Here is a 27,556-nt window from a genome sequence, read left to right as displayed (position 1 = left end):
GCCCGCGAGGAGGCGGGGTTCGGGCGCTGGTGGATTGCATCAGCGGGTCCTCTCCAGGCTGGTGGCGGTGGCGCCGTGATCCCGGGAGCTGCAGCGCCCTTCAGGCCGCCTTCCGCTCCTCTGCCCCCGGCCGTCGCTGTTGAGTTCCGTCTTCTCTTCCCGGTTCGCCGATGTCCGAGGAGAAGGCCAGCAGCCCTTCAGGGAAGATGGGAGGCGAGGAGAAGCCGGTGAGTGGGGTCCGGAGCCCGGGCAGGGGCTCTTCTTGGTGCCCAGCGGCCCCCCGGGAAGTGGGGGCGGAGGAGGCAGCGGCCGGGGCGTGTGGGACGGAGGAACCCGAGGCGGGTGGCGGACAAGTCTGGGCCCCCTTGGGGAGGAGTCGTCCATTCATAAAGCAGGCGGCGACTTGCAGGCCTCCTCCGGCTCCATCCTCTTTGCAGACGAGGGAACTGAGACCTGAGTGAGCTGCTCAGAACCACACGTCTGATTAGAAATCGAGACAGTTAGGGACCCCAGCCTAGTGATTTCACTTCACCTTCGACGAGAAGAGCATTGCAGAGCTTCCTTGGACCCTAAGACCCCACTTGGGGTAAAAGGCTCTAGTTTCAGGAAGAGAAAACCGAGTTCCCGAGGTCTGGCCACCCTGCCCACGTTTGGGGGGGGTGATCAGTGGTGGAGGCCGATGACCTGACCACCTGGACAAGTTTCAGGCTTCCCCTTATCCCCAGTCACACCTGCTGGTCGTTTCACCTTTGAACTTGACCTTTGTGTCACCCCTTGCTTAGGAACATCTCCCAGGTCACTTTCATGCCACCAGGTTGAGGTGTTTTTGGTGTTTTTAAGTATTTATTTATTTTTTATGATTAACAAATGTCAAATATTTATTCTGCACGCTGGGCCATACACCTAGGCAGGTGAATGGGACCCCGCCTGGCCGTGAGGGCCTCACAGCCAGGTGTGAGAGAGACAGGTACACAGTCGTTTTGCTCTGGGGTTACAGAAGCGGGTGCCCAGTTCTGCGTGGAAAGGCTCTCGAATTGAGGTTGAAGCATGAGTGTAAGTTCCCCAGGTAAACCAGGCAGGGCAGGGCTTTCCAGGTAAAGGCAGGGAAGGCAGTGAAAAGGCGGCCGAATGAATGAATGGTCTGTGGGATTGCTTTGCTTCCAAGAGATTATGCTGAAGGAGGAGCCACAGCCCTCAGAGGGATCTTAGGCAACCAGTGGTTGGAATTATTTTCTACAAGTGAAGGCTTCAAAGCAGGGACGTGACAGAGGTGAACCGTAGTGTTAAAGATCACGCTGGCATTGGGGTGCGAGGTGCGTGGGGAAGAGGCGAAACCACAAACAGGAGGCTGCCGCACTGGTCCAAGGGAGAGGTGAGGCATTCAGCTAAAGGAGACTCAACCCAGCTCGGACTGGCAGGCCTCTTAGAGGCCACCGTTTTCTCATCCAGGACACGAGTACGTCCCTCACTCAGGGTTTGGTTGGGGAAAATGCATGTGCACACATTCTAAACTATATAAATTAAATTAAAAGTAGTAAGTGGTGTCTGTTCATAGACTTTTTCCCATCTGTATTTTTTTTTTCACTTAAAAAGGGTATCTTTGCCGAAACCGGTTTGGCTCAGTGGATAGAGCGTCGGCCTGCGGACTGAAAGGTCCCAGGTTCGATTCTGGTCAAGGGCACATACTTTGGTTGCAGGCACATCCCCAGTAGGAGGTGTGCAGGAGGCAGCTGATCGATGTTTCTCTCTCATCGATGTTTCTAACTCTCTATCCCTCTTCCTTCCTCTCTGTAGAATATCAATAAAATATATATATATTTTTAAAAAGGGTATCTTTCCTTTTTAATTAATAGTCTGTAGTTCAGTGTTCCATGTCCATAAGTATTCTGCTGTGCCATTCTTAACTGGAGGTATGGCTAATAAATACATGATTTCTCCCTTCTATGATAATAATTGCTAATATTGATTGAGTACTAACTACCGGGTCTGGCACTGATTACATGCATTAACTCATTCAGTCCTCAAAATAAGATTAGGAAGAGCAACTGAAATGACCAGCTGTTAAATGGATAAGTAAACAGGGAAAGGAAGGAAGGACTGAAACGTAACGTGGAATGTTTATTTCCTCCAGATGAGTTCTCCGTTACTGGAATGTTACTTGACAATCAAAAGGAAGGCGTTAGAATGAAATATGAAACGAAACTTGGATGGTCTTGCAACCATTATGCTAAGTGAAACAAACCAGTCCCGAAAGACCACATATTATGAAATGTTTAGAATATGGACAACGATAGAGGCAGAGCAGATTGGTGATTGTCAGGTGCTGGGGAAGGGGGATGCGGCAGGGACAGAGAGTGACCGCTAATGGGTGAGGGTTTCTTTTGGGGTGATGAGAATGTCCTAAATTGATGGTGGTGATAGTTGCACAACTGTGAACACACTAAAAGCCATTGAATTGTATACTTTATGTTGGTGAATTATAGGGAAATATCTCAAAAAACACACTGTTAACCCCTGAAATGAAAGGTCATAAACATACAAAATTATAATAAAGCCCCCTTCCCATCCCTCGTTCTACCCTCAAAGCTTCCTCACTACTGATGATCGCAACTCCTTAGAGTTGGCCACTGTCAACACCTGGATAGATATCTTTCCTGCCACTCATAGGTTGTGTGAACCTAGAACAATTGTCTAACTTTTCCAATTAACATATCTGTAAAATGGGAATAATAATAATAATAGCCATCTCGCAGGGCGGCCATGAAAATCAGCTGTGATTGTAGAAGAACTCGGAGCACTTGAGGCGACGGGGAAGTAAGGGATGCATTTCTGAGGAAGTCCTCTTTCCCATCATGTCGTTCAGACTTTCTGGACCTCAACATGGTTGACGTTGTGTGGACTGGATAAGTCTTGGTTGCAGGGGGCTGTCCTGTGCATTGTTGGGTGCTTGGCAGCTCCCCTGGCCCCTACCTACTAGATGACAATTGCACCCCCAAGTCGTGACAACCAAAAATGTCTCCAGACATTGTCAGATGTCCGCCGGGGGCACATAGCGTCGGGTGAGAGCCACTGGTGTAGGTGGCCTTTTTGCACCTAAAACTTTCTGTGACTCCGTGTGCTTCTAATGGAAGTCCACATTCCTTATGGTAACGTTTAGGGTTTGCTCTGTCTGCGCCCTAGTTTGTCTTAACATTTTATTTCCTAAAACAGTCCTGCCTTAGTCATCCCTGGTCCGTCTGTCCCTCTCACTCTCACGCTCTGTCACTGTCTTTCTCTTTTTAGTATGTCCGACAGTGAGTCTGTGTGCGCCTAGAACACACGTCCCCCGTTCTCGAGATCCAGCCTGTGGTCCTAGCTTATTCTACATGGACTCACAGTGTTGCAGCTGTGTTCTCCCCCCCTCCCCGCCGCGGGGTTTTCACACATGCATGCCTTCATTTCCCTGCAGAGATTACATTTGCACATGGCAGGGACTGGGTCTTAGTTTTGCTTCTTCCGCAGGGTTTAACAAGCTACCATGAGCACACAGGCTCTAGGTACGTGTGGAATGAATGGGTACATATTGCACTGATTTCCCCCCGAAAATGTTACTGAATAACTCTCATGCTTGTTTGTGGCTACATGTTTAGTATGTGTCCAGGCAAACCTGCAGCGAGAGTCATGGGAACAGGCAAAATACATGCCATGTGAGGACTTGAACATTATCCAGAAGCCCCTCTCTGCCTTTTGGGACTTGTCTTCATTGTAAGTTGCTAAGTTGCCCTTTACAGGGGTCAACAGTGCTCAGGTTTTCTAGTCCCTCACAATCAGATTTTCACTCTTCAGGAAGGAGATGCTAAAGTGGCACCCTCTAAACTTTTCCGGGGGCAGCATGAAGGGGTGTCGCGTTAGACTGAAAGATGAAACCGTCTTTTCTTTTTGCTCGTCTAGGTGGGCGCCCGCCAGGAGAGGCACAAGGAAGACGGCAAGAAGAAGAACAAAGAAGGGTCTGGAGATGGAGGGCGCGCGGAGGTCGGTGTCCCCGGCTGTCACCAGGTTTGACAGGTGGCAGAGCGCTGTCTCAGACGTATCCTGGGTCAGCTTCTCCGGGTTTACATGGGCCTGGCAGGCGGACTAGATGGAAATTTCCGGGAGCAGAATTAGGCAAGCGTGGAGGGGAAGAAGGACTTGCAGCTATTGGTTATTGAAAAAGGAAAACAACTGAGATATAATTGTAAAGCAATCTGCGGGATGAGATACGAAAACCAGAGGCTGAAGGGGAGAGACTTGGTGTCCGAGCTTGTACTGAGTACAGTAGAAACCAAGAAAGCCCACTTCCTTGACCTCATTCCTACTCTTCCCACCTGGACCGGCCGTGGGTCTGGTTTTGAGCCAGACAAATCTGCCTCTTAAGTAGAATATGCTTCCAGTTTCCCATGTTCAGACTGAAAGGCACGGCCTTTCACGTCAGCCCGGGACCACCTGGCTGCCGGGAGTTCTGCTTTCGGAGGCAGTTACGCTTGTCTTCCCGCTTTATTTCTGAGGTTGAACGGCGGTGAACTGTGCTTCACTTTTTGCTTTAGTCATGGCAACCATCTTATCAGAGACTTCAGAAAACGGCCAGAATGCAGAAGAACAAAGGAATAGGCGGTAATAGGAGGGCTAGCACAACACACTGGCTTTGAGGGGCTGTTTTGATACATGCAGCCTTTCTAAACGGGTAGTGCTTTCATTCACCTAGGGCCGTTTGGTCGGCAAACTGCGGCTCGCGAGCCACATGCGGCTCCTTGGCCCCTTGAGTGTGGCTCTCCCACAAAATGCCACGGCCTGGGCGAGTCTATTTTGAAGAAGTGGCGTTAGAAGAAGTTTAAGTTTAAAAAATGTGGCTCTCCAAAGAAATTTCCGTCGTTGTACTGTTGGTATTTGGCTCTGTGGACTGAGGAGTTTGCCGACCCCTGCCCTAGGGGTACGTTTATGGGTGATCAGGAGTCACTGAGTGTTGCTTACAGCCCTGCCCTTTCTCCTGCGCTTTGTCCATTACGTCCCCCTGTAATTGTGGGGGACATTATTGATCGTGAACTGTAAAATTTGCAGGCGAATAGAAAAATGCATATGTTACCTGGTTTCTTTTTTGTACTTCCGGGACAGTCGTGCATGCTGTTCTGTCACAGCTTGAGAATTAGCCTGGAAATAGGAAACCAAGGGTGTAATTCGAGGACTTTTCTGAAAGGGCAATTTTAAGTGCGATTACATGTGATTACATGTGACTACATGATATTTCTGAGAAAAAGTGTGCAGTGAGATGTCTAAGACCTTCCTTCTTCCTTCTCCGTGCCCATCCTTTATGTGTGTTACTCTTAGCAGAGCAACGTGCAGGTCTCATTACTCTGCATTTCCAGGAGAATCTGCTCCATGAACGTTGAATAAATTGTTTGACACTAAGTTCTTCTGCGTAGGAAGCGCCACGTGGCTGTGGAGATCAGCTGCCGAGAGATGCAGAGCGTCATGTGGGTGGGTAGGGCTGTATTGACGCTTCCGAGTAGGCAGGACCGTGTAATGCGCTTCCTTCAGCCCGAGGGGTTCAGAGTACATGTTTGCAGAATGACAGGCTCTGAGCTTTTAGCTAATTCATTGGGGCTTCACCATCGAGGGTCATGCACCCCCGGGATAATTTAATAAAGTGACTAGAGCAAGACATGGTGCTGAGGGAGGGAGTTATAAAGAGATTTGGGCTCTTCCATTTCAAAAGGTAAAGGCTGAAAAAAAGTATGAGTGAAATGAGAAGGAAATACTTTATAAGAGGAAAAAAGTGTACTATTTCACATGAGAAACATTGTTCTAATAAGTTATATTCACACAGCCTGGAAAAATATATTTTTAATGATATGCTTTTCTCTTTTACTATGATATTTAGGGAAATATTAACCTCTGAGGTTGACATAGTGGGTAACTATGACCACCAGAAACCATGGAATCCAAACTGGGTGAACAATGAGTCCATGCAGTGTGGCTGATTTTTATTTTCTACTAGCGCCCCGGTGCACGGATTCGTGCACATTGAAAGGAAATTAATTAGAAGGTGGCCAGCGGGGCGGGACTGGGCAAGACAGGCCGGATACGCCCTGGAGCCAACCTCCCGTGGTCCCTCCCTGGCCAGCCACACCTGGGGCAGTGCCACGGCTCCAAGTTTGTCTGCAGAGTGAGCGGGGTCCCTCCAGTAGGTGGGGTCCCTCGGGCCGGCATGTGGGGATCGGGCTGAAACCAGCTCTCCAATATCCCCCGAGGGGTCTCTGAGTGCAAGAGGGCGGTTCTCGGTGACTCCCTCCTCTCTGGTTCCAGGTGCGTCACCTGAGAATCACAGCTGCTGAGTCACCGCAGCTCGGCAGCTCCAGAGTTGAGCATCTGCTCCCTGGTGGTCATTGTGCATCATAGCGAACAGTCGGACGGTCGCTTAGGCTTTTATATATATAGATTATCACAAGTCATTTTCTCAAGGAAATTTCAGATTAAGTGTGTTATGTTGATACCTATTATATGTAGAATTTTAAGTAGCATTATCAAAACTGAACAAGTTTTAAAGCGTATATTTGAAGAAACTATTACAGCTGATTGATTTAAGTCTATGTGAAGATAGAAACTCATGGTAAAATTAAACCATCTCCTCTTTGCTTTTGTATGTAGCTCTTAATATCTATGTTATTTTCTTAAAATTGATTTTAGAGAGAGAGGGAAAAAAAAGAGAGAGAAACATTGATTTGTTGTTCCACTCATTTATGCATTCATTGGTTGATTCTTGTATGTGTCCTGACTGGGGATTGAACCCACAACCTTGGCCTATCAGGATGGTGCTCCAACTGAGCAATCTGGCCAGGGCTATCCATGTTATTTCCATTTGAAGATCATAAGTTATGTAAATGTTAGTGTTTGACTATTTTGTGACCATAGGTTCACCACCTGGTTTTTGAAATGTTTTGAAGACTGGCGTCTCTAATAGTAGAGGAAGTCAAATCTCTGATTATTGTCTTTTTCTTTTCTCTTGGTCAGACTTTTGGGAACCTGAGTAGGTGTTTTTGTTTGTTTGTTTGTTCATATTGATTTTTTACAGAGAGGAAGGGAGAGGGATAGAGAGTTAGAAACATCGATGAGAGAGAAGCATCTATCAGATGCCTCCTGCACACCTCCCACTGGGGATGTGCCTGCAACCAAGGTACATGCCCTTGACCGGAATTGAACCTGGGACCCTTCAGTGCGTAGGCCAACGCTCTACCCACTGAGCCAAACCAGTAGGGCCTGAGTAGGTGTTTTACAGAAAATATTTTGGTTAATTTAATGTATTTAGACAGTAGTGTTATGCTATTTTCTTATACTAGAGGCCTGATGCATGAAGATTTGTGCAAGAATGGGCCTACCTTTCCCTGGCTGCCGGCACTGCCTTGGCTCTGGCTGGAGCCGCCTTTTTGCTCCGACCCGGAGCTGCTGCCTTTCTGCCTTTCCACGCTGCCCAGAGGCCTGGAGCGGCTGGGGTGGTGCGGAATGCCTGCATTGTCGCCATGGCGACAACACAAGCATCCCGCCCTGCCCCCAGCCGCTCGGGGCTTGTGTATACAAAGTAACCCGCAATCTTTGGTGGGTTAATTTGCATACTCACTCCTGATTGGCTGGTGGGCGTCACGAAGGTACGGTCAATTTGCATCGTACTCTTTTATTAGTGTAGATTTGCTAATTAAATATTCCCAAGAAAGGTATACTCAAAGCTCATGGCTTCTTTGAATTTTGTAAATACTTTTCTTGAATGGGAGCCCTTAAGTCAAGTACATTTATAGTTGGTTAATTAAAAATTGTGAGTGTACATACACTCTGACAGCTTCACAGATCATCCCTTGAACAACACTGAAACAAAATGGAAAAGCCAGCCAGTTTTTATTCCCAGTATTGTTTATAGTTGTACTTGTGGGATTGTTTAATTAGATAAGTCCTTAAGAGCATACCCTAAAAGGAAAATATTACCTATGCAAATAATAGCAAAATGGTAATAATTGTTCATTTAGAATGTTGGCAGCCAGATATTTATTGTTATTATATTTTCCTATTTTTAAAAATTTCTTAAAGTTATAAGAAGAGAGCATTAAATTCCTTTCTTTTATTTAGGACAACATTTAGGTAATGCCTGTTGATTTTGGCAATCCATTTACCAAATGAATTAGTAATCATGTTTTTTGTATTGTCTATTTTTAGTATTTCCCTTTTCTGAAAAGGAAAGCAAGTACTTACTGATTGTTCCTTTCTTCATTTGTTGTTTTGCAGTTGAATCCTTGGCCTGAATATATTAACTCGCGTCTTGAGATGTATAATAAACTAAAAGCAGAACACGATGCCATTCTGGCAGAAAAAGAGAGCAAGCCCATTACAGTCACTCTCCCCGATGGTAAACAGGTGGCCGCAGAATCCTGGAGAACTACGCCTTATCAGATTGCTTGTGGCATCAGGTACAGGCCCCACCTGTCCTCATCTGCTGTTCGCAATTAAACTTAAACTTACTTTGCCAGGTTTTATCCTCAAAACATTTTTGTGTTACTGTTCAATATTTTTAATGTTTAATTTACGTTATTTGGGATTTTTTCAAAACCAAGAGTATGTAGAGCTTTATAGTCAAGATTCAAAGTTAATTTCTTAGAGGCTCTAGTTTGGTTTTATCTTATGAAGGATTTTATATGATTAGTTCTTCCACCTTGATCAAACATGTCACAAAAATCAAGTCGATAAGGTTTCACAAACTATTTTGATTTAAATGTCTCGGTTTTAAAGTTAAATGATGGTTGATCATCTCACAGGGGAAAGTTAGGAAACTAATTTTCAACATGAGAAAAATGTACTAATTTTATAAATCTAAAGGAGGGCCATGCCCAGTCTTAAAACTGAACACTTTTATCAGGTTGAGAAGAAGTAACAGAATCAGATGCATACTCTGTAATAGATAATGCTTTCTTAATCCGATATGATTTGGGACTCAATAGTTGGGTCAGTTTCCATGTGAGATTACAAATAATTGGATAGACCTTTAAATATCAGTTAAATCTGTCGTTTTAAAGGTGATTTTGAAGGTCATTTGGTGATACGATTTCGCCATCGTTGCACATTGATATTGTAGCAATGGGTATTAAAATTCAGGCTCCTATCAATCCAGGTACTTTTTCTCTACATTCTACAATATCCTCCTCCATTGTAACTTGGCAAGTGGCCAGTTGAAAATAGTTTTTTGAGAATTGCCAAATTTTAAATTGAATCACATGAGATATTGATGAGCTTTAGAGCTGGGGTTCAGTCATGATCTGCAAGTGAGGGTGCTTGAAGACATTTTTACAAAAGTCCAGAATAACTTACTGTTCTGTAAAACATTACAGCACTAATAACAGGCTGTTTAAAGGTTCAGATGATTAGGAATGAATATGAAAGGGAAACAAAAAGAAGACATGTTCCATTTGCTTCAAAGGGGTTTTCTTTGAAGTTTTGTTTTGTTCTAAGTCTTAAAGTAAGGATTATTTTGTCCCTTCTTTGGAAAATTGAAATGATCCAGTATGGTCCATGTGAGATTATTTAGCATTGACTCTCAAATTCTGTTACAGATTTCAAAAAGGAGGTAGAGCAGAGAAGTTATTTACTACCACCACCACCCCCCACCCCCACCCCCCCCCCCCCGGCCCCTTGTGCCTTTGGAATCTAAGTAGCTTGGCTTTGTGGAGAACTTCTTTGGAGAAAGTAAAGAATAAACAAGACTACTGAAAAGTCTCATTGTTTGTTTATTAGAGTTGCTATATCTGTTTAAATAAGTATTAAATGTCATAAAATAGTGTTCTAAATTTTCAAGATCTTGTAGTTATATTTTTAGGTTCATTGGCACATTTTGGGAGTTTGTTGCTTTTTCCATTTTATTTCAGAAAGATATATATATATATTTTTTTTTTTTTGTATAGTGGTATAGTATAGAATACTATAATATAGTACATATCCTCCTATAAAATAAAAGGCTAATATGCAAATCGACTGAATGGCGGAACAACTGGTCGCTATGACGCACACTGACCTCCAGGGGGCAGATGCTCAACGCAGGAGCTGCCCCCTGGTGGTCAGTGCGTTCCCACAGGGGGAGCACCGCTCAGCCGGAAGCCAGGCTCACGGCTGGTGAGCGCAGTGGCGGTGGCGGGAGCCTCTCCCGCCTCCGTGGCAGCGCTAAGGATGTCTGACTGCTGGCTTAGTCTCGCTCAGATTTCATGCACCGGGCCTCTAGTAGTATTATAGTATACTAGAGGCTTGGTGCACGGATTTGTGCACCAGTGGGGTCCCTTGGCCACTGCGCCCTCTCGCAATCCGGGACCCCTCGGGGGATGTCAGACTGCCAGTTTTGGCCCAATCCCCGCAGGAGATTCATCAGTCTGTTCCATGTTTCCATGCCTATCCATTGAGCGTCTGCCCCCTGGTGGTCAGTGCACGTCATTGCTACCAGTCGAATGGTCGTTCGGTCGCGTAGGCTTTTATATATATAGGTATGTATGTATACTATGTAGTGTTTATTTTCCTGTTCTTACTAAGTCAAGGCTTGGCGGACAACACTGTTATTGCGAAAGTGAATAAAGCTGTGTGGGACCTAGACCGTCCTCTGGAGGAAGATTGTACCCTGGAACTTCTCAAGTTTGAGGATGAGGAAGCTCAGGCAGTAAGTTTTTATTCCGTGTTCATTAAATTTCCGGATGGTGATTCTCATTTGCATGGTTTTCCAGCTCATTACTACTGCCAGGAGGTGATAAAAATTTACTGAAGTCTTATCATACTCGAAATCTTCATTTTTGTCTTTCACTAAGGGAATATAATAAAAATGCTTGCTTTATGAAATCAGGTGAAATTGAATAAATTTATTTTCACTGCTAGATAATAAAAGGAGGGCATATTTATGGAAATTCTATTAAAATTTTATTAGAAATTGATTAAGCAAGTAAAACTTGCTTTCTACACTGTCAATCAGCACTTAAGCAAGATGTATGTATATATTTAACAAATAAATTTGAACATTGCCTAAAGTACTTCTTACATTGGGAAGTTGATTTCCATTTTTTTTCTCATCTTTAAATGCAAATCTGCTGAAAAGATACGTACATTTGTACATATTAGCCTTTTATTATATAGAAGGATAAAACCAACTTGCATCTGATGGCAAGGTTTTCTCCTATTTCTTCATGATGGTATACATATAAAGGGAAATAAAATGTGTTGTTTTAGTTTGTTTCATTGATGATGGTTTACTTATGTATGTGAATTAATAGTTTTCAAAAGTATTCTGGATTCCTTAAGTTTTTAAAGAGAATTTTAAAAACATTTCGGTACCTTACTGTTAAATCTTAAAAACGTGGATCTGGATATATTGTGACTCATCTGAATGACCACCTTAAAGCCAAGTACTGCCATTTGCTTTCAGTGTTCACTGTCCTTGCACTTCCTAGTGGTATTGTGGGATCCAGTTGTACCTAGTAGTTTGGGACCAATAAGAAAAAGGCAGATATGATGCTAAGTGATGCTCCACAGCCAGGTAAAGGTAGAACACGCACGTGGCTGGGTGGGCACACTGCCTCAGGAGGCCTGGGCCCTGGCAGTCCAGAAGGCAGTCACATGGTGAGTGGCGATTGTTTTCAGGGAACAAAATCCATCCATTTAATTAATGATGCTAATTTGAATTTAATTAGTTTGGAAACAAACTAAGTAATTTCTAAGGTAGAAATACACTTTAGCAGTTTGCATCCTTTTAAATTATAGAATCACACTGCAGTTTATAGATTTGTACATTTAGATTTTTCTTTCTGGGTTTATTTATAATAAATTCTATATATCTCTTTCAGGTGACCATATTAACTTACAACACATATGCCCGGTCTCAGACCTTCTCATTTTTCTTTGAATTTTCAGGTATATTGGCACTCAAGTGCCCATATAATGGGTGAAGCCATGGAAAGAGTCTATGGAGGATGTTTATGTTACGGTCCACCAATAGAAAATGGATTCTATTATGACATGTACCTTGAGGAAGGGTAAGTTATGTCATTGGATAAAGAGAAATAAAACCTGAGTTACCCTGAGCCCATACATTATTTTTATTTTTTTTTTATTTTATTATTTTTTTAAAATATATTTTATTGATATTTTACAGAGAGGAAGGGAGAGGGATAGAGAGCTAGAAACATCAATGAGAGAGAAACATCGATCAGCTGCCTCCTGCACACCTCCCACTGGGGATGTGCCCGCAACCAAGGTACATGCCCTTGACCGGAATCGAACCCGGGACCCTTGAGTCCGCAGGCCGACGCTCTATCCACTGAGCCAAACTGGTTTCGGCCCATACATTATTTTTAAATTGTTCTCAGAAAAGGAGGATAATGTAACGCTTACTGCTTCATGGTCACCAAGCATTGCCGCTGGTGAAACCTGAGTGTGCAGTGACTTACAGAGGTGCGGAGACTTCCGTGAGAGCTCTCTCCTAGGTCGATGGAGGCAGGGCCTGAGGTGCCCTGGGAAATAAATGAAGCCGGTCCTCCCTCCTCTAAGCTGCTGGAGGGTGGAGGGGGGAGTCACTAGGGGGAACAATCTCCATGATGACCAAGACAGAAGCCCATGGAAATACCAATTATTAAAATAATGTATGCAGAATGTTTCGTTTACAATTCTGATATATGATGCAAGAGTCTCATTTTTTATATTAAATCCCTTGAAGTGTTCAAAAGAAACATCCTCCGATCCCCCGTGGTGTGAGTAGAATGGAATGGAAATAATTTTATACTTTCTTCTCTTCCAGGGGTGTGTCCAGCAATGATTTCTCCTCTTTAGAGACTTTATGTAAGAAAATCATTAAGGAAAAACAAGCCTTTGAAAGATTGGAAGTTAAGAAGGAAACTTTATTGGAAATGTTTAAGGTACATGGAACTGTAACATGTTATTTGAAGTCACTACCCTCGGGTGTAGTGTACTAAGTTGAAACCTACTCTGTCCTTAGAAAATTTAACACTGTTTTCAAGACGTGCAACATTAACATAAGTATGCAAGCTTTGATAAGATGTGTTTTGAGTTCTATGTTAGCAATAGTATTTAGAGGTAAAAAAGGCTAGTTTTAAAAATACAATTTTTCCTATTTTCAGTACAACAAGTTCAAATGTCGGATATTGAATGAAAAGGTGAATACGCCAACTACCACAGTCTATAGGTGAGACGATCAAATGTTGTGAAGTACAATGGGTGTACATGTCATTTTCAGTCTTTATTAAAATTCCTTTCACTCTACCTTTAGGTGTGGCCCCTTGATCGATCTCTGCCGGGGTCCTCATGTCAGACACACTGGCAAAATCAAGACTTTGAAGATACACAAAGTAAGCAGTGCAACCCAACAGGCTCTCCACGTAAATGTATTTGTGTCGGATGGCTCGATAGCTAAACTTCCGTTGGTTTCTCTTTCTCCCTGTTTGCTTCTGGGTGGGTTTTTTCTCATGCTCTCTCCTGCCTGTGCTGCTGTATATATGTCACGAGGCATTTTTAGCAGAAAGTCTCTCAAGCAGTGGCTGACCATCACCCACCACTAGAGCACGTGGGGGTGGAGTGGGGGATTCACAAAATCCCGCGGTTATGGGCCATCACGGCTCCAGAAGCTTCTAGACTCGCTGCAGCAGCATGTGCTTTTGCTCTTTATGTGTCTGAGGTGGTAATTACCCAAGTGGTTCTTGCTAACCAAGCTAGTCCTGCCAGTCTCTGCTAGTTCAGAAATACTTTATGGGCGATGACTACAATGCACTTCACGTCGTAAGCGTAATTGAGTCATTTCAGGATTTCTGTTTGTTGCTTTATTTCCCATTTTTGCTTCCTCACTCGGTGGAAGATGCTCTTGCAGTCAGTCGTGTTCGTGGAGTTGTGGTTCGAGGGGGCGTGGCGGGTGGGTTTTCCGAGGGAACCGAACAGCCAGCTTTGTGCTGCCGAGTGAACCCCGCTCTTCAGCCCCGCCCCGAGCCACTGTGAGGGCTCTCACTAGGTGTGAACTTACTGTGATTTTTCTTGTATAAGGACGGCTATGAATTCGATACACAAGGTGCCTATGAGAAATAACATCTAACTCTTAAAGTAAGTGAGATATTGACAGATTTGAATATTGTTTCACGGTTGATCCTTGTTTTCAGAATTCCTCCACATACTGGGAGGGAAAAGCAGATATGGAGACTCTCCAGAGGATTTATGGCATTTCATTCCCAGATCCTAAGTTGCTGAAAGAGTGGGAGAAGTTCCAAGAGGAGGCTAAAAACCGAGATCACAGGAAAATTGGCAGGGTATGTTAAAAAAGAACAATACTGTGTCCAGACTGCGTTTATTTCCCTTTGAAATTGAGCTGTGTTAGGTATTTAGCTGTATTAACAACTCCCCTTTGAAGAAACGCTGTCACTTTCAAGTATTACTGTACTGTGTCCTAGATAAGCCATAAGTTACTTCCTGATTGTCCACATTATCTTTCTAGAGTGTGCTGAGTTCTGCACAAAAACTCATTTTAACTGTTCCTTTTATTGAGGACAAATGCTGATGACCCACAGTTTTCAGTAAAAGAAGTATAGCAGTGCCTCATGAGCTGAGAGATAAGAGATACTTTGGAAATTCGCCTGGTCTCACTGACTTATTTATTTTAAAAATATTTTATTGACTTCAGAGAGGAAGTGAGAGGGAGGGAGAGAGAGAAACATCAGTGATGGGAGAGAATCATTGATCGGCTGCTTCCTGCTTGCCCCCTACTGGGGATTGAGCCTGCCACCTGGGCATGAGCCCTTGGCCAGAATCGAACCTGGGACCCTCAGTCCACAGGCTGATGCTCTGTTCACTGAGCCAAACCAGCCAGAGCACCAGTGACTTCTTTTAAAGATGTGGAAGCTGAGTTCTAGAGAGAATCATGTCCTTGTTGCCCAAGGCGATGCAGCGAGTCACGGCTGGATTCCATGGTGCATTGCCTTTATCCCTCTGCCCCTGAAGGTTTTTCCAACTGGAAGTTAGGTGTCAGGTGAAAACATTTCTTTCTGAAACCGTGTTCACTCTGTGCCAGGCGTCCTTGGTTGGTGGGGTAGGAAGCTTGAGCAGGAGGCAGCGTCCAGCTGTGAGGAAGCTGCAGGGACTGGTGCGGCACCCCCCAGAAAAGTGTGGGCTTTGCGGGGTGGAGAGGGTGCCATTCACCACGACCCAGACTCAGCCAGCTCCTGTTTCATTGTCAGGGTCTTTTTCCCAGACTCCTTACTGCAGCTGTGGGCAAACTACGGCCCGCGGGCCAGATCTGGCTGTTCTATCCGGTTCTCTTGCCCTCCCCTCCGCTCCTTTACTTTGAATTTATATGAGTTCACACAAACACTCCATCCATGCTTTTGTTCCGGCCCTCCGGTCCAGTTTAAGAACCCATTGTGGCCCTCGAGTCAAAAAGTTTGCCCACCCCTGCCTTACTGCCACTCCTACTTAAAAAATAATAAAGAAAAATTTAAAACAGCCAGATCTTAGAGCTTTAAGGAATTAAAGCCATGTGTGCTCTCTCTCTCTCGGTAGAAGAGAACTGGACCTTTGTTCATATCATCTTTGGTACATTTGACTGGATTTAGGAATCTAACAGGCAGGGAACAAGTTGTAAATTAGCCTCGAATCTACACCATTGAATTGCACACCCGAGATGTGGGCCTGTTTTCTTTGCACGGGGAGTGGCCCAGATGAGAGTAGGAGGCATCAGGACCCTCTTCTCAGGAACACGGACGCTGGTGTTGATGCTGTGTACATGCGCAAGCAGTGAGCGTTCTTTGTCTTCTTTGTTACAGGACCAAGAGCTGTATTTCTTCCATGAACTCAGCCCTGGGAGTTGCTTTTTCCTGCCGAAGGGAGCGTACATTTATAATACACTTATCGAGTTCCTGAGGGTAAACCATATTTGTTACTTTCTCCTGTAGATTTGGGACATGCATCGATTTTATTAAACAAGGTCTGCTAAGAGGAAAGATAATCTTGTATTTTAAAAGAATCATTTATAGAATAAGTAATGGTAGTCTGAGATCTCATAAAATTTTTAAGAACTTTTCTTCCTAATGCGTAACGTCCATATACATGGATGTGCACACGAGAGAAGCCAGCGACTGCACTTGAACTAGGACTTGTAACCCTTTGCACAGGGGCTCTGTGTGCTCTTTGACATTTATATCTCCTTGAAAAAGCAGGTTAGTCTTTACCTTGCTCTTTGTCTTTGTAAATTATGAAGTGTTGAAAGCATATGTTGATGAAGAATAATACCACCAACATCTGTATACTCGCCACCTGAGGTAACACATTTGCACAGGTTATGTTTGAAGTAAAGTAACGCTCACAGTGAGGGGGCCACGGGCTGCATCCCCGCCTTTCCTAGAAGAAGCTGCCCTTGGAGGTAGCGTGGATCCGTTCTGTCCATGTTGTCCACCTACCCCACACATACGTTTCTCAGTGTTTGTGTATTTCAGATTTGCATACAGGAAGGCTCACTGTGTATCAGTCAGATTGTTTTTTTTAAGATACATACAGATCCCGCTATTGTCACTGGTTACATACGACTCCATCACATAGCTACCGCAGCATGTCCGTCCCTTTATCGGCGGACACGGACATAATTTCGGATTTTCCCATGTTACTGTTGTGCCGCAGTAGCGTCATTTTGACAAGCCTCCTTACGTGGGGGTGTAAGAGCTTCCTCTTTGGTGTATATCTCCAAGCGGAATATCTAGATTATAGCATAGTGCATCTTACACTTCACTAGAGGGTAGGAATTTAAATTCTTACTCCCACCAGAAGTATGAGCTCTGATTTCTAGACACACGTGTGTTTGTTCTCTCACAGAGTGAATATAGGAAACGAGGATTCCAGGAGGTGGTCACCCCAAACATCTTCAACAGCCGGCTGTGGGTGACCTCGGGCCACTGGCAGCACTACAGCGACAACATGTTCTCCTTCGAGGTGGAGAAGGAGCAGTTCGCCCTGAAGCCCATGAACTGCCCCGGACACTGGTACTGAGCAGCTGCGCGGGCGCTGAGGGTTCTCCCTCGCTGCCTTTAGTGCCGGGACGGGACACGGATTCAGCTTTGCGTTTCATTGAGTCCTAGATTGCTTTTCTTCCTTTGGAAGAATTTTCCTCAAAACCCTTATGTAATCAGAAGAGTATTTAAATGCGGCATTATCATTGTGTTACAGTTTCTTCTACGCCTGATTTGGTCCTCAGATCTGTAGACATGGGAGAATAGCAGTGAATGGGCAGACTATAAATTAGTTGTTTTTAAGAAACATGTTCTGTCACAACCTAGTGCCAGTGAATTAACATCCTTGGGAAGTCTTTGCCCTGGGGTTCTTCCTCTCCCTACCCATGGAAGTTGGGTGAACAGCTTGGGGGAAAGTAGGCAGAGCTGTGGCTCCAGGTGTCTCGGTGCGCACAGCTGCTCGGGGCGGTGCCTGGAGGCAGGTGGGTGAGAGAGGAATGTCCCCGGGGCCGGGGTTGGAGGCCAGGAGGCCTGCCGAGTCCCTCCTGCAGCGTGTCTGAAGCACCTCAGACAACAGGGAACTGAAGCTCTTCTGGGAATGACAGGAAAGCACGGACTTGAGTTTCCAGAGTGACGCGTGATTTGTAGGCAGCTGAGTCTGTTTTACCTTTAAATATGGACCTTAACGGCGTCCTCAAATGAAGGGAGTGATGAGCACAAGGACGTGGCTGCGGACTATGGGAATACACGTGTTCTTCTCCCTTAGTTCCGGGTGCTTGGGTTACAGTCTAGTTGCTGTTCTGTTCATGCCAGTGCTCACATTGCTGTGTGGAGCCCAGAGCTGGAGCACGTTGCTTGTCTGAACCACCTAGAATCAGTGGCTTTTGACAGCCTTTCATACACTATCGGCCTTGCGTACGCCGTCAGCCTTCCGTACACCGTCAGCCTTCCGTACGCTGTCGGCCTTCCGTATACTATACTATCAGCCTTCCGTACACCGTCAGCCTTCCGTACACTGTCATCCTTCCGTACACCGTCAGCCTTCCGTACACTGTCAGCCTTCCGTACACTATCAGCCTCCCGTACACCGTCAGCCTCCCGTACACCGTCAGCCTTCCGTACACCGTCATCCTTCCGTACACCGTCAGCCTCCCGTACACCGTCAGCCTTCCGTACACTGTCAGCCTTCCGTACACTGTCAGCCTTCCGTACACTGTCAGCCTCCCGTACACCGTCAGCCTTCCGTACACTGTCAGCCTTCCGTACACCGTCAGCCTTCCGTACACCGTCAGCCTTCCGTACACCGTCAGCCTCCCGTACACCGTCAGCCTTCCGTACACTATCAGCCTCCCGTACACCGTCAGCCTTCCGTACACTGTCAGCCTTCCGTACACTGTCAGCCTTCCGTACACTGTCATCCTTCCGTACACCGTCATCCTTCCGTACACCGTCAGCCTTCCGTACACTGTCATCCTTCCGTACACTATCAGCCTCCTGTACACCGTCAGCCTTCCGTATACTATACTATCAGCCTTCCGTACACTATCATCCTTCCGTACAGTGTCAGCCTTCCGTATACTATACTATCAGCCTTCCGTACAGTGTCAGCCTTCCGTACACTGTCAGCCTTCCGTACACCGTCAGCCTTCCGTACGCTGTCGGCCTTCCGTATACTATACTATCAGCCTTCCGTACACCGTCAGCCTTCCGTACACTATCAGCCTCCCGTACACCGTCAGCCTTCCGTACACTGTCAGCCTTCCGTACACTATCAGCCTTCCGTACACTGTCATCCTTCCGTACACCGTCATCCTTCCGTACACCGTCAGCCTTCCGTACACTGTCATCCTTCCGTACACTATCAGCCTCCTGTACACCGTCAGCCTTCCGTATACTATACTATCAGCCTTCCGTACACTATCATCCTTCCGTACAGTGTCAGCCTTCCGTATACTATACTATCAGCCTTCCGTACAGTGTCAGCCTTCCGTACACTGTCAGCCTTCCGTACACCGTCAGCCTTCCGTACGCTGTCGGCCTTCCGTATACTATACTATCAGCCTTCCGTACACCGTCAGCCTTCCGTACACTATCAGCCTCCCGTACACCGTCAGCCTTCCGTACACTGTCAGCCTTCCGTACACTATCAGCCTTCCGTACACTGTCATCCTTCCGTACACCGTCATCCTTCCGTACACCGTCAGCCTTCCGTACACTGTCATCCTTCCGTACACTATCAGCCTCCTGTACACCGTCAGCCTTCCGTATACTATACTATCAGCCTTCCGTACACTATCATCCTTCCGTACAGTGTCAGCCTTCCGTATACTATACTATCAGCCTTCCGTACAGTGTCAGCCTTCCGTACACCGTCAGCCTTCCGTACACTATCAGCCTCCTGTACACCGTCAGCCTTCCATATACTATACTATCAGCCTTCCGTACACTATCATCCTTCCGTACAGTGTCAGCCTTCCGTACACCGTCAGCCTTCCGTACACCGTCAGCCTTCCGTACACTGTCAGCCTTCCGTACACTGTCAGCCTCCTGTACACCGTCAGCCTTCCGTACACCGTCAGCCTTCCGTACACCGTCAGCCTTCCGTACACTGTCAGCCTCCTGTACACCGTCAGCCTTCCGTACACCGTCAGCCTTCCGTACACCGTCAGCCTTCCGTACACTGTCAGCCTCCTGTACACCGTCAGCCTTCCGTACACTGTCATCCTTCCGTACACTGTCAGCCTTCCGTATACTATCAGCCTTCCGTACGCTGTTGGCCTTCCGTACACCGTCAGCCTTCCGTACACTGTCAGCCTTCCGTACAACATCAGCCTTCCGTACACCGTCAGCCTTCCGTATACCATCAGCCTTCCGTACGCCATCGGCCTTCCGTACACTATCAGAGAAGCGGTTTTATTGTATTAACTGTCGGGGGTTTTCCTTCTCTCTTTGCCAGCCTCATGTTTGATCATCGCCCGAGGTCCTGGCGAGAGCTGCCTCTGCGGCTCGCTGACTTCGGGGTGCTGCACAGGAACGAGCTGTCGGGGGCGCTCACGGGCCTCACGCGGGTGCGGAGGTTCCAGCAGGACGACGCGCACATATTCTGCGCCATGGAGCAGGTGGGGCTCCGGGGTGAAATGCGCTGAAGGAGAGGTCAAGGAGGTCACGGAGAATTACCGCCATGTCGATTTGTTTTTTTTTTTTAATAATTTATTTGTTGTTGTCTAAAGGTTTACATATGTCTCCTTTTTCCCCGATTGACCCCCCGCCCCAGCCATTCCCACCCCGGGCAATCCCCCACTGCCCCAGTGTCCGTGTACATTGGTGATGCTAATATGTATGCATACAAGTCCTTTGGTTGCTCTCTAACCGCCCCCTCCCCTGCCATTTGTGTCTGGATCTATTCTTGTTCATCTCATTTTCTTTTATTTAAAGATCGAGGAAGAAATAAAAGGCTGTTTGGATTTCCTGCGTACAGTGTACAGCATATTTGGGTTTTCTTTTAAACTGAACCTGTCGACTCGGCCGGAAAAATTCCTTGGAGATATTGAAGTCTGGAATCAAGCGGAGAAGGTAAATGGTGCTTCTGAGCGCGCTTGAATTCTGTGTGGCGGAAAGCGCTTCGTCCGCGGTGTGAGAAAGCCAGCCTCCTACGTGCGTAAAAGGAAGTTGGAGATGGCTCCTCGGTTAGAGAACACTCGTTTTTGCCTGTTTGCTTTTGGGTGCAGACATGCCTGGATGTGTGTCAGTCATCGAGCTGTAACCTCCGAAGGGGTTTGGGTGTGAGTGCATTCAAGTGGGCAAAGTGACGAAGCAGAGAATAGTGACCCGTGAAAGTAATTATGGAAATTTTAGGCTCAAGTTAGACCGGTTGCAGAGGAACAAAGATTAAAGTCAGTGTTGCTTTATCTTTAGCAACTTGAAAACAGCCTGAATGAATTTGGTGAAAAGTGGGAGTTAAACCCTGGAGATGGAGCTTTCTACGGCCCAAAGGTCAGTGCCAAAGTCGATCTGAGTAAAGTGACATTCATGTTGGGGTGAAGCGGTTACTGTAGGTTAAAAAAACGGGCGGGGGAAATCAGCCCTAATAGAACTACTACGTCAGCTTCACTCTGGACCACACCTCACAGCAGGTCTTTGCTTCTCAGATTGACATACAGATTAAGGATGCCATTGGGCGGTACCACCAGTGTGCAACCATTCAGCTGGATTTTCAGTTGCCCATCAGATTCAATCTGACTTTTGTGAGGTGAGTTCCTAGTGTCTGTTCTGGACATTCTTTAAGGACGTTTAACGGAGTGTGTGTGTGTGTACATACATATATATAAAATAGAGGTATGTGTATATGTACATATACTAGTATATATAAGATAAAGGAAAACAAATTATTATTCTTTTCTTTCTAGTCATGATGGAGATGATAAGAAAAGGCCAGTGATTATCCATAGAGCCATCTTGGGATCCGTGGAAAGAATGATCGCCATCCTCACTGAAAATTATGGGGGCAAATGGTAATTTTCATGTTGTTTCCTTCTGGGCGATAGAAATTGGCTGTAAGAAATGTCTGCTGTCCAATTGAGCATGTGATGGAAAGGGAGAGTGATTGCAGTTAGTCGCTTGTAATTATCGACAAATGTTCACTAAATAGGAAGGCAGTACAATTAAAACCCAGATTTTTTGGCTCTAAGAGTATTTGTGAGGGTTTATTTTTATTTCGGGATTCGATGTGTTGAATGTTACCCTTTCTAACTAGGAATTATTCAGGAAGAAGCATGTTGGCTGTTTTGATGGCTTTTCAAGGAGTTTGAGATGTCTGAGCAAAGAGCAGGCGCTGGCTCCCCTTGCTGGTGGCGCTGGCCATACCCAGCAGGTAGTGAGACGCCCTTTAGAAGCCGTGCACTTTCCAGTGAGGGCACAGACTCCAGAACAATCAGCATCTCGTGTCTTGCTTTTATAAGGTTACGTTTTTGCTGGAAACGTCTGAGCACATGACTTTCATTTTACTTTCTAAGCCGTTTTGTCTGGGCCCGCAGGTTGTTAAGGCAGTTGGTTATATATAAAACACCCGTTTTGTAGAGCCTGCTGCATTAATTCTACTGATACAAAACTTCCGTTAAACTGTTGTAGATCTGTTCTGTCTTATACACTGTAGTTATTTCAGTTGTACTTGTAATTTGGTTAGTTCAGACTTGAAGGGAAGTATGTCATACTTTTCAGTGAAATAACAGTCTCTTTCTGTTATATTTCACAAAATCAAATCAAATACGGGAAACATTCTCTACGTGAATCTAGAGCAGTGGTCGGCAAACCGCGGCTCGCGAGCCACATGCGGCTCTTTGGCCCCTTGAGTGTGGCTCTTCCACAAAATACCACGGCCTGGGCGAGTCTATTTTGAAGAAGTGGCGTTAGAAGAAGTTTAAGTTTAAAAAATATGGCTCTCCAAAGAAATTTCCGTCGTTGTCCTGTTGATATTTGGCTCTGTTGACGAATGGGTTTGCCGACCACTGATCTAGAGAATAGGGGATCCTCCGCTGACTGCTCTGCCAAACCTGTGTTTGGTGGGACAAACGCACAGTTGGGCAGAATTTAGTGCCCCCTCCAGCCTTTCCCTGATTAGCCAGACAACTTAAAATACGAGTGAGCGAGAGAAACACTGGTGCCTGCAGCGTCGGGAAGTGTGACACTGAAATACCCCAAAGAGAGTTGCCGATGGGTCATCTTTTAATAAGTAGCGAACACACTCATCTTCACCAAATACCCGCAGCAGTCACCATCGGTTACAACCTGCTGAATCCTGCAACATGGACCTTGACTAAACTGAAGACACAGTCTGTGTCCCCTTAGGAGGAATAGGTAATAAGAAATGCTTGAGCAAAGTGACTCTTTGAATAAAATAACAGTAAGTGTGGTTCGTTAGCATCGTGCTGACCCTCTGTGTGGTGTATGGGGTTCTGTTACCTGTGGTATGGAAGTGTGGGGTGTAGTCTCGCCCCAGTTTGCTTTGCCATCTGCTTAGCAAGACAAAACGTAGTTACAGGTTTTTCTCTCTTAGGGTTGGTTTCCTGCTCCTTCATCTCCCTTGAGTCTTCATTGGATATTAAAATAAAAGCCATGATTTTAAACGGCCCACACGTTTCAGGAAAAGATACAAAGGGTGGACTGATAAATGAATGTGCCGTCCTTGTTTAGGAAAATCCACATTAAACATTTTTAATTTCTTCCTAAGGCCCTTCTGGCTGTCTCCTTGCCAGGTAATGGTAGTTCCAGTGGGACCAACGTGTGATGAATATGCCCAAAAGGTAATCCTTAAGTATGACTTTTCTTTAAATTTAACATCTGTTGTTCAGCTTTCAAATCCCATAAGCTACACCCTTAGTAAATGAAGCTGCCTGTGATAGAAAGAACCGTTACTATTTTCCATCTGCGGTAAGCTTAAATAGAGCACATTACCTCTTTAATGCTTTCCTATCTGGTTCTTTGGTCAGAAGACAGACTGGGTAGTTGTTGGATGCACTCTTGTTTAGTGTTCCGTGTTAGCAAATAGGGAATGCCTCAGTATGATATGCAAATTCAAATGCATAATACAGTTGAAGTTTCTTTTTGACTCAGAGTGTAGTTTTGCTTCATGTTCAATGCAAATTTCTTCAGTTATTTGAAACCTTTTTCCAGGTTAATGGCATGCCAGACCAATGTTTTACCCTACTGGCCAGACAGCTACCTCACTAACAGATATAGAAATATCCGTTCATTCTTCACACCTTAAAACTATGACAGTCTGTTTTGTTACAGCAACAATTCTTTATTAAGGAATATTAAATAATCAAAAGTTGTGTTATTAAAGAGCATTGTTTCAGAATTGCAAATTAAAAGTAATAAAATAGTTAAAGAGACAAAATTCTAAATATCATTGAATAGTCTTATAACACCAAAATCGTGTTTCGAGACCATCAAAATAAATTTCACTCAGATCTCAGCTGTCTTTAAGAAATACATGAACATTAAACCAGCTAATAAGCAAACCATTCAGACAAACTGTATTCCTATTACTGCACCCCAGTAGTTTAAGTTATAAATGATGAAAATCACCTATGTTCCATGGCTAAGTCATTGTTTTTTATCTTATGTGCATTATGAAAGCTCACTCAGCAGGCAAATGTTCATATTCATTTCTCAGCGGGAAACAGTACTGACCTCCTCCACTCTGGGGGTAGAGTGGCATTTGGAATTAGGTAGGGGTAGGCTTTTATTTTGTGGTGTGTCTTTTTTCCACCATATTGACTGATTTTAGAGAGAGAGGAAGGGAGAGGGAGAGAAACATTGATGTTAGAGAAAAACATCGATTGGTGTATGGGACACTGCCCAGGGCTAAGCTTTCTTTTAAACAAAAAGGAAATCACTGTTGAGAAAAAAAAAAAAACTTTTCAATATTTCTCGAGCCTGATACTTTCTTTTTATTAAGTTGCTAGAGGCCCGGTGCACAAATTCGTGCACAGGTGGGGTCCCTCAGGTTGGCCAGTGATTGGGGCGGATCAGGGCCGATCAAGGCCATCTTGCCCAGTCCCAGTCGGGGCTGGCTGGCTGGGGGGTGGGGGGAAGAGGAGGGACTGCGGGAGGTTAGCCACCTGCAGGAGGTTGGCTGGTCATGGGAGGTTGGCTGTGGGAGCACACTCACCACCAGGGGGCAGCTCCTGCATTGAGTGTCTGCCCCCTGGTAGTCAGTGCATGTCATAGCGACCTGTCATTAGGTCACTTAGGCTTTTATATACACTGAGTGGCCAGATTATGATGATCTATGAACACATAATAATCTGGCCACTCAGTGTATATCCTATATAATAAAAGGCTAATATGCAAATTGTCCCCTCAACCAGGAGTTCAATCAGCAGGCAGGCTGGCCAACTGCCCATGTCCCCTCCCCCTGGCCAGGCTGGCTGGACCCCACCCATGCACGAATTCATGCACTGGGCCTCTAATATATATCCCTCATACCCGGAACAGATTGCATGATATATATACACACGCACGCGCGCGCGCACACACACACACACACACACACACACACACACACACTCACACACTGAGTGGCCAAATTATTATGCGTTCGGAGATCATAATAATCTGGCCACTTGGTGTATATAGATTCTTATAGACTTCTATTTAATTAGGTCATTGTATACACAAAATTATTGAAGAACTAATTTTTAATGCTTACATGATTTTCCAAATTATAGGTTACATAAAATCATTTAAGATCAAAATACAATTCTAATTTTGGATCTGAAGAATTCTGTGTCTCTGTTTAAATAGGTGCGGCAACAATTCCATGATGCTAAATTCATGGTGGACGTTGACCTGGACCCGGGCTGTACGTTAAACAAGAAGATCAGAAACGCACAGTTAGCGCAGTACAACTTCATCCTGGGTGAGAAAGGAGACTGACCCAAAGCAAAGCTGCCACAGCCTGGGAAATTCTGAAATCTTGAGACGTAGCTTGAGAGCATTATGGCCATCAGTTTAGTTCCTTTTAATCCTGATTCTCAACCTGTGACATTGTTCCGTTGACATAGGAAAGGAAAACCGTGGTGTGAAAACGAATAATTTGTACAGTTCTGTCTAAAAACTTTCCCCCCTTCACCTTTTATCTCTTCCTACGGCCAGCTTTTATTTAGCCAGCCGGACTCAGTGACTCAATAAGCTCAGCACTGTTGGCATTGCAGAATGGGTTGCCCAACTGTGCATGGTCACCTGCACGTTTAAAAAAACATAGATTTATTGATTTTTTTAGAGAGAGAGGAAGGGAGGGAGAAAGATAGAAACATTGACGAGAGAGAATCATGCATCGGCTGCCTCCTGCACACCCCTCCTGGGGATCAAGCCTGCAACCCGGGCAAGTGCCCTGACTGGGAATGGAACCATGACCTCCTGGTTCATAGGTTGATGCTCAACCACTGAGCCACGCGGGCTGGGCTCACCTGTACATTTTAATCAGAAGCAGCAGCAGGGTGGCTTTTGGGTCCTGGGGTCCTTTCTGTTCAGATGCCCAATAAGAACGCTTCCATCTAAGGATTCTTTCTGTCTTCTGTTTAGTTGTCGGTGAGAAGGAGAAAGCCAGCGGCACCGTTAACATCCGCACGAGAGATAACAAGGTTCACGGAGAGCGCACCGTTTCCGAAACCGTGGCGCGGCTGCAGCAGCTGCAGCAGGCCCGCAGCAGGCAGGCCGAGGAGGAGTTCTGAGCACGGCCGGTGGGCCCAGCGGGAGGGCCGAGCGGGGTGTCCGTGGTGCTCCTTCACTCTGTGCTCTGGACAGCCTTGATCTGTCCTGAACTTGGGACTGTGTGGCCGAGTCTGCGGAGGTGACTGCAGGGGTGGAACCTGTTTTGACCTCGACAGATTTTAGATGATGTGTATCTGCTGGAGATAATTAAAAGAGACCCATTTAAATGATTTTATTCACTCATTACCTGAGCACTGGAAATAAACCGCAAGTGTGATGAGGGAGAACATTTTTTGTAAATTGAATGCAGTTGAAAGATAGAAGTTTTCAAATTTGATTCGGGTAAAAGAAAGATTATAATTGGATTATGGCATAAAAATAAAAACTTTAACTCATGTAAATTTCAAGACTTCTGACCGTCACATACCTCATACCCCGGAACAGATTGCATGATTCAAGATTCATCTTTAATGTTTGATAGCAAACGTCTTGGGTGGGTGAGGGGAACGAGTCTGCAGTGTGTGGTCTCGAGCTGGACCGTGATCGAGAGCCTGCTTCCCGGTGACAGAGTGGCATCTTTGGGAGCACCGTCTCACTCAGCTTCTTTTTGGACATAAACCTCTTAAGCAATTAAAGCCAACCACGGGTCTAATGGAGAGTATTTGCACAGGTTTTTAAAATACATTCGTTAAAGGAATATATGTTTATGGCACACTGTTTGGGGCCATTCAGTCTCCTGTTAATACAAATTCCCAATTCTCTCTCGGGATAATTTTTGAATTTTTTTTATCAGTGAATGATGAGTGAGAGAACACCACAAAATAAGGAATTTCTTATGTAGATAGATATGAATCTCTAATCACTTTTAAAAGGCAGCATCTTGGCAGTTTGTAATATCCCAATCGGGTGTTTGCAAGGTCGCGGAAAGCAAAGCCAATTTGCATAGGTTACCCCTCACTTTGACACAGGAGATAGGATCTTAATCAGGGATTTGGGGAATTCGTAATAAAGCCTTGCTTCTGTCTTAAGACGGCCTTGGATGGGTTTGTAATTACTTTTTATAGATGTCTTGAGGGAAGCTATATTAAAACGAAGTCACAATACTAACGTCAAGAGCATCTAGTATGAATCATTTTAAAACTGTTTTGTTTTTATTTCTTTAAAATTCACAGTATCTTAGTTTCGATTTTTCTTCAGTTTTAAAATTTTCATATTACATTTTTAATTTGTACTCCAAAGACCAACTATGGTTTTAACTTTTGGTATAACAAATGTGTAACATAGATTTTTCTTACCTATTTTATGCTAAGAGCAGTGAATGCCTTACA

The 27,556-nt window shown here is 45.1% G+C and overlaps 1 protein-coding gene across 1 annotated transcript; it reads left to right on the top strand.

Moving 5' to 3' along the window:
- Window positions 1–26,629, top strand: TARS1 (threonyl-tRNA synthetase 1). Its single transcript, XM_080678408.1, has 19 exons — window positions 1–227; window positions 3,931–4,011; window positions 8,284–8,465; window positions 10,567–10,690; window positions 11,932–12,053; window positions 12,815–12,932; window positions 13,155–13,219; window positions 13,304–13,382; window positions 14,181–14,327; window positions 15,837–15,935; window positions 16,879–17,045; window positions 19,969–20,131; window positions 20,448–20,585; window positions 20,928–21,005; window positions 21,161–21,261; window positions 21,419–21,523; window positions 23,239–23,311; window positions 25,320–25,434; window positions 26,100–26,629. Exons 1-19 carry the CDS (start codon window positions 171–173, stop codon window positions 26,246–26,248), a joined length of 2,163 nt encoding a protein of 720 aa, XP_080534534.1. The 5' UTR covers window positions 1–170; the 3' UTR covers window positions 26,249–26,629.
- The last annotated feature ends 927 nt before the right edge of the window (window positions 26,630–27,556 follow it).

Source organism: Plecotus auritus (genome assembly GCF_963455305.1).
Source record: "Plecotus auritus genome assembly, chromosome: 7".
NCBI lineage: Eukaryota > Metazoa > Chordata > Mammalia > Chiroptera > Vespertilionidae > Plecotus > Plecotus auritus.
The sequence above is the reverse complement of the archived record's forward strand: the minus strand, read 5'-3'. Positions and strand labels throughout refer to the sequence as shown.